The 13,965-nt window shown below is 42.6% G+C and overlaps 1 protein-coding gene and 1 pseudogene across 1 annotated transcript; one reads left to right on the top strand and one right to left on the bottom strand.

Moving 5' to 3' along the window:
* Positions 1-4,885: 4,885 nt before the first annotated feature.
* LOC130462932 (cysteine-rich repeat secretory protein 9-like) lies at positions 4,886-5,753 on the bottom strand (annotated as a pseudogene).
* Positions 5,754-12,035: 6,282 nt separating this feature from the next.
* Positions 12,036-13,515, top strand: LOC130462931 (uncharacterized). Its single transcript, XM_056831922.1, has 3 exons — positions 12,036-12,145; positions 12,437-12,524; positions 12,865-13,515. Exons 1-3 carry the CDS (start codon positions 12,036-12,038, stop codon positions 13,513-13,515), a joined length of 849 nt encoding a protein of 282 aa, XP_056687900.1.
* The last annotated feature ends 450 nt before the right edge of the window (positions 13,516-13,965 follow it).

Below are 13,965 nucleotides of genomic sequence, written 5' to 3'. Positions count from 1 at the left end.
AGCTTGACCGGGAGCTAGCGGTGTGTGTGCGTCATCTCATCAAGTTGCGTATCATAACCTAATTGGCAACTTGGATAGAACAAAAAGCTTACAATCTAAAGAGAGAGAAACTCTAGAGAGAAGCGAGAGAAAACCTTGCCTTCTCCCCCAAGTTTCCCTTCGGTGCATGATCTCCATTGTGCACTGCTGCCATGGCAAGGAAGTCTGGGGGCAAAATGCAAGGTAGTAAGCATGGCAATGCAAAGCAGAAACCAAGAGGACCTTCATCTGATTCTCAGGCTCTTAGGACTCGATCGATTGAGGAGGTTTTAGGAGTCGAAGCACTGGATTTGACGATTGAAAATGAAATTCTCACCCCCAAATCTGGATTGAAACACTTGCAAGCTCGTTCTGAACTCAGGCATTCCTTCAATGAGTGGATGCAATCTGTTCACAGATCAGCTAACAAGGTGAATAATACTCCATCTAATGTTGATATTGGTACGATTTCCATTCCAATATTGCAACAATTTGATGAAGTAATGACTGAACAGGCTGATAGTGTTGATGATGAATTTAGGCCACCTGATCCAATTGAAATGCATCCTGTTTCTAGCCCTGTACAGATTGATTTTAATGATATACAGGATGAGGTGGATTTTTGGAATTCTTCCATAATCTGCTATATTATTGGTGCTAATCCCCCAATACATGTTATGGAAGGGTTTATTAGGAGAATCTGGAAGAACTTTAATGTTAATAAGGTGGTGTTGGTGAAAAAGGGGATCTACTTAGTGAGATTTCTGACTATGGACATGAGAGACAAAGTCACTTCTGGCCATTTTTTCTTTGACAGCAAACCTATGATAGTGAAACCCTGGAGTGTTGATATGGATATGGAGAAGGAAGAGATCAAATCTGTCCCCATCTGGATTCAGTTGATTCTGAATTTTAAATATTGGGGTGAAAAATCTCTTTTCAAGATTGTGAGTCAGTTAGGCAAACCAATTAAGAGGGATGCAGCCACTGTGAGTAGGGATAAACTTCAGTATGCTAGGGTGTTGGTTGATATGCCAATCACACAAAAGCTTCCTGATCAAGTTTCATTTATGAATGAGCATAGTGAGCTGGTTCAGGTACCTATCACCTATGAGTGGAGACCAACTGTTTGTGATAATTGCAAACTAGTTGGACATTCAACCATTGAGTGTAGGAAGGGGAAAACTAAGAGAATATGGGTGCAGAAAAAACAAGTTCAGAATCACACAGAAGTGGTGGCACCAGAGGTGGATCAGGAGGGGTTTCAGAGAACTCTCAGGCCAATCAGGGTTAGACCTACCAATTTGGTTCCAACACCAGTTGTTAATTCTTTCCAAATACTGAATGATGATGGTGGTCACAGTGCTTGCAGTACTGCTGAGTTGGATAGGGAAGATGACATTGAGGAGGGTAGCACAGGAAGAGGGAACTCTTCCAAATCTTATGGATAGGATATTATCTTGGAATGTTAGGGGTATCAACCTAGCTCAGAAACAGGATACTGTGAAGCATCTTCTTCATAAATATCATGTGGGGTTAGTTGGTCTCCTAGAGCATAAGGTTAAGCTTCCTAACTTAGGGAAGCTTTACCAAAGAGTTTTCCCAAATTGGTGTTTCTCTAGTAATGCAAGTTATCATAATGGTGGCAGAATTATTTTGGCTTGGAATCCAGGAAGCTTTTCTGTGAGTATCCAAGCAGCTTCTAGTTAGTTTATGCATTGCTTCATTCAACCAGTGAGTGGTATGCCTAGTTTTTTCTGTACTTTCATTTATGCTTTCAATGATAGCTCTAATAGAGAAGTGTTGTGGAAAGATTTGAAAGCTTTAAACACACAGGATGCCTGGATCTTGTGTGGAGATTTCAATTGTGTTATGAGTACTGATGAGAGAGTTGGCTCCCCTGTTAGGAATACTGAAATAGTGGATATGTGTGATTGTATGCATTTCTGTAGTATGGAAGATATTAAGAGTGTGGGTAATTTCTACACTTGGAACAATAAGCAGCATGGTGCAGCTAGAGTTTTTTCTAAAATTAATAGAATAATGGCTAATCCTAAGTGGTTAGGTGTTTATAGCTCAGCTGAAGTGTGTTTTATGAATGAGGGTTGTTTTGATCATTCCCCTGGATTGTTGACTGTCTATCCTAGGGATACAGGGGGGAAAAAGCCTTTTAAGTATTTTACAATGTGGAAATCTGTTCCTCATTTTCTGACTCTTATCCAAGCACAATGGAGTGGTACAGTTCAAGGGAGCAAGATGTTTGGTGTTGTTCACAAACTGAAGAAGGTGAAGTTGGTTCTCAAAGAGTTGAATAGAAAGGGATTCTCTGATGTTCAAGCTGCTGATCTTCAAGCATACCATGACATGATTGCAGCTTAGACATCAATGCATCTTGATCCTGCTGATCAGAGTCTTGCTGATGCAGAACTCAATGCAGTGCAGAATTACAAAAATAAGCATCAAGCCTATTTAGAGTTTTTGAAACAGAAGGCAAAGGTTTCATGGATTAGGGATGGTGATGAAAATACCTCCCTCTTCCATCAGAGTATCAAAGCTAGGAATAATCATAACCAAGTTTACAGCATTCATGGCATGGATGGGATTTGGAGAGATAACCCTGCTGATATCTCTCAAGCTTTCTTGGATTATTACACAACTTTGTTGGGTACTACTCACACTGATAGAAGACCTGTTCTTAGTCATATTGTCCAAGCTGGTCCATTGATTACAGATGCTCATAGAAATATTCTAAATGCTCCTTATACAGCTGATGAGGTGAAGAAAGCTTTGTTCTCTATTCCTGGTAGGAAAGCACCAGGGCCTGATGGGTATGGATCCTACTTCTATAAAGATGCTTGGAGCATTGTTGGTGATGATGTTGTCAGTGCTGTGCTGGATGTCCTCCAACAAGGCAGGTTGCTTAAGGAGTTAAATCATACAGTCATTACTCTCATTCCTAAGACTAAATGTCCAAAGAATGTGAGTGAATTCAGACCTATATCCTGTTGCAATACTCTGTATAAATGCATTACTAAGGTGATCTGTAGCAGATTGAGGCAAGTATTACCAGATTTGATCATTGAGAATCAAGGGGGGTTTGTGCATGGCAGATACATAGTGCATAATATCATGGTGGTTCAGGATTTGGTAAAACAGTATGGTAGGAAGAGTGCTAAACCAAGTTGTATGATGAAGATTGATCTTCAAAAAGCATATGGCACAGTTGATTGGGATTTCCTGCAAGAAATGTTGGTACAGCTGGGTTTTCCTGTAGCTTTTGTGGCTCTTGTAATGGAGTGTGTGACCACCCCTAAGTTCTCTCTAATGCTTAATGGCACAATGCATGGCTTTTTCAAGTCAAAAAGGGGTTTAAGACAAGGTGATCCCATGTCTCCCCTTCTGTTTGTGATCTGCATGGAGTACCTGTCCAGAATTCTCTACAAAATGAGTGAGTTGTCTCAATTCCAGTTTCATCCTAGATGCAAAGAACTTAAGCTCACTCATCTATGTTTTGCTGATGATCTAATCTTGTGTAGTAAAGGTGAGTTCCCCTCTGTGTATCTTCTGCTTCAAGCCTTTAAGCTGTTCTCCAACTCTTCTGGTTTGTTAGCCAACAAGCAGAAGTCAGCTATCTACTGCTGTGGTATGGCTGAGAATGAAATCAACAGAATTGTCAATGTTTCTGGTTTTACTAGGAGTCAGCTTCCTTTTAAGTACTTAGGTGTTCCCATCTGTGCTAAAAGAATTTCTGCTGCTCAATGTGATGTCTTAGTGGATAAGATGGTTGCTAGGATTAAAGTCTGGAGTTCAAGGAATCTTTCCTACACAGCAAGAATGCAGCTCATTAATTCTGTGTTGATGAGTATTCATATGTACTGGGCTCAGGTATTTATTTTACCCAAGAAAGTACTGCAGGAAGTTACTAAAGTTTGTAGAGCATTTCTCTGGAGTGGGCAAGCTTATAGTCAGAAAAACAGTAACATTTCTTGGGAAAGTTCATGTTGTGATAAGAAGCAAGGTGGACTTGGATTTAGAGATGTTATCAGATGGAATATTGCAAGCATTGGAAAATATGTTTGGGCCATTGCTTCCAAGCAGGATAATGTTTGGATCAAATGGGTTCATGCTGTGTACATTAAGGATGGGGATTGGTGGGAGTATAAACCTGTAGCTTCTGCTAGCTGGTATTGGAAGAAGATTTGTGCCATAAAAGAGAGGTTGAAACTAGTCTATACTCAAACTGAGTTAGCTGCTATGCCTCATTATTCTGTGAAAACAGTTTATGAGAAAATTATTGGTCCAAAACCTGTGATTCAGTGGGATAATATGGTGTGGAATAGGCTGAATATCCCTAAGCATAGATTCATATGTTGGTTGGCAGTGCAGGACAGGCTTCAAACCACTGCAAAATTGGCAAGATTTGGTGTTAGTAATACTGCAAGTTGTCTGATTTGTGGACAAGCTGATGAAGATCATAAGCATCTGTTCTTTGCTTGTCCCTATAGCAGCAGATGCATTAGTGCTCTCAAAGCTTGGTTAGGGATTACTTATTCCACTGGTAATCTGAAGCAGCTCATGAGGTGTATTGCTCATGGCAGACTGTCAAAGTTTAGAAGGCAGGTTAGCTTTGCAATGCTAGCTGCTGCAGTGTATGCTGTTTGGTCAAGTAGGAATGGTTGTTTTTGGAATGCTTCCTTTCCAACTGTTCAGAATATGGTAGCTAGAGTTAAGCAAAATGTTAGAGATCGAATTTTGGTAGTTTTATCTAAACATGTATCTAGGAGAGATAGCTTGTGGTTTGCTACTCTGTAAGATAGCTTTCTGTTTCTAGCTCTTTGATGGAATGGTCCAACCTAGTTGGTTTGTTTCATCCTTGAGTTAGTTTAGGTTGTAAATCTGTTTTGAACTTAATATTATTCGATCTTGCTTGCCTAGCAAAAAAAAAAAAACTTGGATAGAACACCGTTACCCCCGTACTTATGTTATAATATCCAGATATCTCGGTAAAACCAATTGCCAAACAGTTCTTACAATTAAACTCATCTATATCATCAGTGCAAAGAGCAAAACAGTACATTTTATCGATCGACGTCCAATTCGCGTACGTGCTTGCAAAATGTCCCCGAGTAGCCTGACTTGTAACATTCGCCATCGTTTTATTTACAACGGGGAGAAATAAATTATAATTCGAGACACTATCATCGTAATACGGGGCTTGTTTTGGAGATGTCTCGCACAAGGAGAAACTCGAACGATTTGCGTACCTTAACATACACTGATCGTACCATATAATACCTTCACCGTACCAAGAACATGCTTGTGTAAGTTTTTTCGTCGCGATTTGGATACACTCGTTACAGACTTCTAGGGTGAAATCCTCTCGACATTGATAAAGGCCGTACACTTTGTTAGATGAATCTCCCGAGGTGGAGTTGTGAAACCTCCGGGATGACGCTTGGGAGGAGAAAGTTTATAAAAGGCGGTTGAGGTTTCGTTGATAGATGCTTCCCTCGTTGTAATTACCATAGCTAGAACATTCTTGACCCTCGAAGACTACCGTAGCACGAAAACAAAAAAATTGGGAGCTCAAAAGTATGGTAAAAACACACAGATTTCTCCCCATGAAAACAAATAATACGAATTTTTTTAGAATTAGTGATGATAAGATTGATAATAACTACAAAAATAAAGGATTTTATTAACGGGCCGGGCTGGGCCACGTCGTCATGTAGACATCATTAATCACATTATATTGTGTTGACATGGTCTACTTATTGGTAGGTTTCAATATATTTCAAAGCTTAATTAATGTATTCAAATTTGGTCGCGGGTCGTTTTTAATTAATAATTCAAAGATTGTAGAAGAAGTGGTTAATGTGGAGAAAACTATAAGTCAAATGAATAAAGGAAAGAGTAAATTAAAACATCAATTTGCTTGTGTTGGGTTTGGTGGAAAAGGCTACATGTACACCTAGTGTTCAAGATTCTGGAAAATGTTTGGTTGACCCTAAGGGTTGGCAACCCCTAAGATACATATAACATAAAATAATATGTAAGCATAATTAATTGGAGAGAAAAAGTGTTGTATGTAAAGTTTCAATGTATTTGTAACCAATCAAAATTCAATATTAAAAGGGTTACCAACCCTTAGGGTCACTCTATTATTGTCCGATGCCTTGTTGTTAGAATCCAACCTTCCTTGCATTGTACTTTTCTTAATTTCCCTTGTATTGATCTTATCTAAACTTTCTAGGACTTTTCTTTGAAGTTTCTAGGCTTTAGATAAGATTATTATGTTACTGTCATTCCAGTGTTCACTGGGTTCTTTTAGCTAATTCAAAATAAACCTCTATGAGGGGTATGACTCAGTACCTCTCACCAGAAGTTGCCTTTGCTTAATCACTTGCGTTGTTGTGTGCCTTTATTGATATTGTGCTGTCGCTCGTTTTTAAGCTTACTTGCCTCAACAAAGTCCCTCAAACAGATACACTCGCGTCGTCGGTCCCACTTGTGACTGCTGTGCGCACACAAGTGCCCGATCGGCGTCCACGTCCCTTCTTGTCGTCAAAAGACAAGAGCGTTCATTCTCAGAAACCTTGGTTGCTCGTGCTTCACGAGCCCCGTTGAACTCGTTCCGCACAAGGCTTGCGTCCCTACCGCCCTCTAGGTAGGAGCGCGCCGCACGGCCCGGTACCCAAAACATTCGGACCGTGACAGTTGGTATCAGAGCCAAGGCTCAAATCTAGACCCGAGAGACCCGAGGGAGCACCTCAAGATGGAAGCAATACTAGAGAGACTAGCCTGGCTGGAGGGCAAGTCTGAATCATGGACCCAGACCGAAAAGATCGTCATCAAGCAGGATAAGCGGATAGACGATCTTGAGGCCGACGTCGAAGAACTGAAAATTGAAAGAGACTCATTGCGCGAGCATCTCAACTATCTACAAGGGATGGTGGATGACTCGCAGGACAAGTGCGCTACTCTGATGCGTGCTAACAGAGACACTAGTGGGGGCGGTACAAGCCGAATCAAGCCACCCAAGCCTCGTACCTTCTGTGGTGCGAGGGACTCCAAAGAGGTCGACAACTTCATCTTCGACATGGAGCAATACTTCAGGATATGCCAACTGAAGGACAATCTGATGGTGGACACTGCAACAATGTATTTGGCGGATGATGCTAAACTCTGGTGGCGGTGTAAATACGCCGACATCCAAGCCAAGAAGGTGGTGATTGATACATGGGAAGAGTTCAAGGCAGAGCTCATATCCCAATTTTACCCTGAAAACACAGAATTCATTGCTCGGACGAAGCTAACAACCTTGAAACATAAGGGATCCATCCGAGAGTACGTGAAGGAGTACTCCGCGTGCATGCTCGACATTAAAGACATGACCGAGAAGGATCGGTTATTCAACTTCGTCAAGGGATTGAAGGAGTGGGCTCAGCGTGAAATCTGGCGCTCAAAAGTTGACACCTTATCAGGGGCCATTGCGGCAGCAGAAAGGTTGATGGATTACTCGTCCGATAGAGCACCCGCTCAGAAGAAGGGGAACAACAACTCTGCAGCGAGCACTCCTAAGATTTCTGGGAATGGCTCCCAAGCTAGTTCCAACAGTGTGGGGAACAAGTACCGAGGTGGGGGAGAAGAATCACGGAGGAGTGGCGGTCCCTCCTCTTCCAATAAAGGGGGAGCTCAGTCCGGATCTTCGTCGTGGAACAAAACCCTCACTTGCATATTGTGTCGTGGACCACACAAATGGTTTGAATGCAAGCACAAAGGAGAAATTGACAGTTTGCAGAAGAAGTTGTCCGCCATGACCACTTCAGAGTCGACTCCACAGGATGATAGAGAAGAGTCGGAGTATGATGAAGAGGAGCCATCAAAGCTGGGGGCCGTCCACATGATGTATGCCATGGGAAAAGAATCTCAAGGAGAAAAACCCCACAGTACTGAATTGATGTATGTAGAAGTCCAGGTGAATGGGAAGAGAGCCCGAGCTATGGTAGATACAGGTGCCACTCACAACTTCGTTACTGAAAGCGAAGCAAAAAGACTCGGGTTAAAGTTGATGCGTGAAGGGGGGAAAATGAAAACTGTCAACTCGGCAGCGAGGCCCATTCACGGCATTGCAAAGAATGTTCCCACCCAGCTGGGAGACTGGAGTGGACATCTCAACTTCACAGTGGCGACTATGGACGACTTCAATCTGGTGTTGGGCATGGATTTCTTCCGTGCCAGCAAAGCCGTCCCGATGCCGCACCTGGGTTCCTTACTAGTGGCAGGGCAACAACCTTGCCTCCTCAAGACATGTGCCCCTGGCAAAGAGACGAAGAAACAAAAGGGGCCTCTTTTATCAGCCATGCAGTTGAAGAAAGGGCTCAAGATGAATGAACCTACATTCCTCGCTACCCTGTCGATGAAAGACGATGAAACACAAGGAGATACACCACCAGATCTCATGGACTTACTTAGAGAGTTTGCTGATATCCTTCCGGAGGAACTTCCGAAAGTTCTCCCGCCGAGGAGGGCCATTGATCACGAAATTGAGCTAGTGCACGGAGCCAAGCCTCCGGCACGAGGTCCGTATCGAATGGCTCCTCCAGAGCTTGCCGAACTGCGAAGACAGCTAGATGATTTGCTGAGAGGTGGATTTGTCCGCCCTTCTAAGGCACCCTATGGTGCTCCGGTCCTATTCCAGAAGAAACAAGACGGTAGTCTCCGCTTGTGCATCGATTATAGGGCGCTGAACAAGGTGACTGTGAGGAACCACTATCCAATTCCACTAGTGGCAGACTTGTTCGACCAGTTGGGGGATGCAGTCTACTTCACTAAGTTAGACTTGAGGTCGGGGTACCATCAAGTTCGGATCGCTCAAGGCGACGAACCAAAGACAGCATGTGTTACGAGATACGGAGCGTTCGAATGGCTCGTCATGCCCTTCGGGCTAACCAATGCTCCAGCCACATTCTGCACACTCATGAATCAAGTCTTCCATGAATACCTCGACAAGTTTGTAGTGGTATACTTGGACGACATTGTGATCTACAGCAAGACACTTGAAGAACACATTGAGCATCTGAGGAAGGTGTTCGAGAAACTAAGAGAACATCACTTGTTTGTGAAGCGGGAGAAGTGCGCGTTCGCGCAGGCAGAGATTGGCTTCCTTGGTCACTTTGTAGGAGCTGGCCGTATCAGAATGGATCCGAAGAAAATTCAAGCTATACGTGATTGGCAAGCCCCAAAGAACGCCTCTGAACTACGGTCGTTCTTGGGACTAGCTAATTACTATCGAAGATTCATAAAGGGTTACTCGGAGATAGCTAGTTCTCTCACAGACTTGTTGCGAAAAGACAACTCCTGGCAATGGGCGGAGACCCATCAAGTGGCATTTCGCAAGTTGAAAGAAGCAGTGATGAAAGAACCAGTATTGGCTCTCCCCGACATCAACAAACCCTTTGTGGTAGAAACAGACGCATCCGATTTTGCTCTCGGGGGAGTGCTCTTGCAAGAAGGGCATCCAGTTGCGTTCGAGAGTCGAAAGTTGAATGGGGCTGAGAGAAAGTATGCTGCACAAGAGAAGGAACTTCTTGCCATCGTTCATTGTTTGAGAGGATGGAGACATTACTTGTTGGGCTCGAAGTTCATCGTCCGCACGGACAACACAGCTGCAAGCCACTTCCTCACCCAGCCCAAACTGACAGGTAGACAGGCTCGATGGCAGGAGTTACTTGCAGAGTTCGATGTAGAATTTACATATCGAACTGGAGTGAGCAACAAAGTTGCAGATGCCCTAAGTCGGCGTGCCGACCTAGCTCCTTTGCGAAGACTTGCTCCGTTGTCCGCAAGCAACGTGGCCACATCTGTCAAAGATCAAGTCAAGCAGCATCTTGCGGGGGATCCTATGACGGACACCATAAAGAAGATGATAGAAGAGGGGAAGACCAGACGCTTTTGGATAGAAGATGATCTTATATACACCAAAGGCTACAAGCTGTTCATCCCGAAATCTGGAGGCCTTCGCCGAATGCTCTTGAAAGAATGTCACGATACCTTGTGGGCAGGTCACCCCGGTTGGCAGAGAACCCTCAGCTTGCTCTCCTTGGGCTATTACTGGCCTGGAATGAAAGAAGATGTGATGGGCTATACGAAGACTTGTCTCGTGTGCCAACAAGATAAGATTGATAAACAGAAACCTGGAGGCCTACTGGAGCCACTCCCCGTCCCCACTCGGCCATGGGAGAGTGTCTCGATGGACTTCATCAGTGGATTACCGAAAGTGGACCAGTTTTGCTCTGTAATGGTAGTAGTTGATCGGTTTTCCAAGTATGCCACATTTGTACCGATACATAAGACATGTGGTGCTGAAGAAACTGCTGCTCTATTCTTCAAGCATATAGTGAAGTATTGGGGTTTGCCGAAGAACATTGTCAGTGACAGAGATCCTAGATTCACAAGTATCTTTTGGTCAGAATTGTTCCAAATGATGGGGTCGGCGCTGAATATGTCATCAAGTCACCATCCCCAGTCGGACGGGCAAACTGAGAGATTCAACGGACTACTGGAGGAATATCTGCGTCACTTTGTGAGTGCCAACCAGAAAGATTGGGTCAGGCTCCTTGATGTGGCACAACTCTGCTTCAATGCTCAGAAAAGCTCTGCGTCGAATACAAGCCCTTTTGAGTTGGTAACTGGCCAACAACCCCTCCTACCACACACGGTAGCGGGAACCGAAGATGGGAGAAGCCGTCAAGCTCGAGAGTTCACAAAAGAATGGGAACAGAATACTGAAATTGCTCGTGCCTATCTAGAACGAGCATCGAAGCGCATGAAGAAATGGGCCGATCAAAACAGAAGGCCAGTCGAGTTTGATGTGGGAGATATGGTAATGGTGAAGGTATTGCCGGAACAACTAAGGTTCCTCCGAGGCAGAGACCGCAGGCTCATCAGAAAATATGAAGGCCCCATCCGCATCACTAAACGGATTGGGAAGAGTGCTTACAAGGTTGACCCTCCTACATGGATGAAGATACATCCGGTGTTCCATGTTAGTAGGCTCAAACCCTACCACCCAGATGAAGAAGATTCTAACCGCAACATCAGCACCCGCGCCAACATCAGGCTCCGCCAGCGCGGAACCACCTCAACTGAAGACTGAAGCAGCTTCTCTATTTATTGCTTTCTTTAGTTCTTTTGTAATCTTGTAAGTCGTCGAGGACGTCGACATCTTTAGTGGGGGAGGATGTTAGAATCCAACCTTCCTTGCATTGTACTTTTCTTAATTTCCCTTGTATTGATCTTATCTAAACTTTCTAGGACTTTTCTTTGAAGTTTCTAGGCTTTAGATAAGATTATTATGTTACTGTCATTCCAGTGTTCACTGGGTTCTTTTAGCTAATTCAAAATAAACCTCTATGAGGGGTATGACTCAGTACCTCTCACCAGAAGTTGCCTTTGCTTAATCACTTGCGTTGTTGTGTGCCTTTATTGATATTGTGCTGTCGCTCGTTTTTAAGCTTACTTGCCTCAACAAAGTCCCTCAAACAGATACACTCGCGTCGTCGGTCCCACTTGTGACTGCTGTGCGCACACAAGTGCCCGATCGGCGTCCACGTCCCTTCTTGTCGTCAAAAGACAAGAGCGTTCATTCTCAGAAACCTTGGTTGCTCGTGCTTCACGAGCCCCGTTGAACTCGTTCCGCACAAGGCTTGCGTCCCTACCGCCCTCTAGGTAGGAGCGCGCCGCACGGCCCGGTGCCCAAAACATTCGGACCGTGACACTTGTACACTAGGTGTACATATAGTAGGATCCGGGTTTGGTAGAGTGGTAAAGTAGTTTCTAATTAGACTATTTAATGCCAGTTTAACTCGATCGTATCATTTTATTGATTAGAAAATTAAAGTTTATTATAGTAAACTTTTAGGTACTCCGTAGTACTTTTTAGTGTGAATGGAACATCTTAATCCGGTTACATATACATTATTTTTATTTTTATTTGTTGGAATTTAGAATTAAACATGTGTTGTATGAGTTCTGTTGGTGATACTGCAACTGTTGACAACACAGTGGAGCAGCCATTGAGTCAGAATTACAATGCTGGACTTGCACACAGAGGATTGATACCCATGTAGCCGTTTTCTGTTACATTGTCAGCCATGTGCCAGCTGTCTTATTTTCCTCTAATTGGTAAAGCCTTGTGATTGGCTGAGAATTATTTCCTGTATTGTGATTGGTTGTGACAGCACACCAAGTCAGGAGTATATATAGTTAGTTATGTAGCTTGTATTAGAACTAACTCTCCTAATCTTCTTAGCATGTAATCCGTTTCCTAATTGCAATAATATTACTCTTTCTAGCAGTCTGTTATACTGCAGTGGAGCCACAAAGTTTTCTGTATTTGTTTTGATCATGATTTCAGTTTTCAACATGGTATCAGAGCAGTGATTGAAGATCCTAAATCAGTAGCAACTTCTAAATTCGTAGATACAATTGATTCCAGAAACTCAGTATCTTGTTCTTGAGGGTATGTTCACCTGATTTCGATTTCTGCAACAATATTACATGTTTCTCCTTGATTCTTTCTGAATAGTGCAATAGTTGATTGATTCTGTGCTTACATCAGTGATTAGACTCTAGTATTACCTGTTTCCTTTTTCCTGAAATTGATCGATCAATTGTTCGATCAGTTTTTCCTTGTTTTTAGTCCAAACCTATTAACCAGAAAATTGTTGATCTAATTCATCTAGATTAACACATAAAAACTCTTTTGATTACATTTTTCCTCATACAAAATATTCAAATCATTCCTGAGAAAATTTTTAAAAAATCTTACAAATGACAACACAGAATTTACCACCTAATCAATTAGATCCTGCAAGGCCTTTTTATCTGCATCCTACAGATAACACTGCAAATCAGTTGGTTTCAGTGAAGTTTAAGGGAGAAGGATATGGAGATTGGAGAAGGAGTATGATGATCTCTATGTCTTCCAAAAATAAACTAGGCTTTGTGAATGGAAGATTGCCAAAACCTGATCCTACTGATATAACATATGAAGCATGGTTGAGATGCAATGACATGATGATCTCATGGTTATTGTTTTACCTGGATTCAGTGATATCTAAGAGTGTGTTGTATTTCAACACTGCTAGAGAGATATGGCTTGACCTAGAGGACAGATTTGGGTTTGTTTCTGGTCCACAACTTTATGCTCTTGAAAGACAAGCATCAGACATCACACAAGGCTCACATAATGTAGCAGAATTCTTTACTGAGATCAAGTCAATTTGGGACAACATCAGTGCAGCAAATCCTCTACCAACTTGTACCTACAACTTATGCACCTGCAATTTGACACAAAAGATCTTCAAGATGCAACAAGAACAAAGGCTAATGCAGTTTCTTATGAAATTAGGAGAGCATTTAGCTGCAGCTAGAGGCAACTTACTCATGCAACCACTCCCAACACTATCACATGCATATAGGATGTTGGCATAAGAAGAAAGACAGAAGGAAATTAGTGCTCCTGTACAACATGAGAGTCATGCTTTTGCAGCAGACAGAAGAAGGTATAATGATTACCAAGCACTACTACAAAAATGGGATAAGGAACCATTGCTTGGGCACCGCATAAGTCACTTATTAGGTTACTTAGATAAAGAAACCAATTATCTTAGAAGTGTGGTTTCTTAGGAAAAATATAAGAAACCCTGTACCTGAAAATATAGTTTCTTAGATAATATTATAATTAAGAAAGAATCAAAGAAACCGGAGATCTTTCAAAACCAGTTTCTTACTCATAATTTTGTGCCTTATTTTATTTTTTGTCTTTAACTTGCGGAAAGTGTGCAGACGTTTATGCCCTCCCATCTTTTCCTTTCTTTACTTCCGTTTTTCTCTTTTGGCTCTGCCATTCATTTCTTTCCTCCTTCGACCTGGTTTTCTCTT

Source organism: Spinacia oleracea, chromosome 6 (genome assembly GCF_020520425.1).
Source record: "Spinacia oleracea cultivar Varoflay chromosome 6, BTI_SOV_V1, whole genome shotgun sequence".
In the NCBI taxonomy this organism is placed as follows: domain Eukaryota; kingdom Viridiplantae; phylum Streptophyta; class Magnoliopsida; order Caryophyllales; family Amaranthaceae; genus Spinacia; species Spinacia oleracea.
This window is presented reverse-complemented; position numbering and strand designations above follow the sequence as displayed.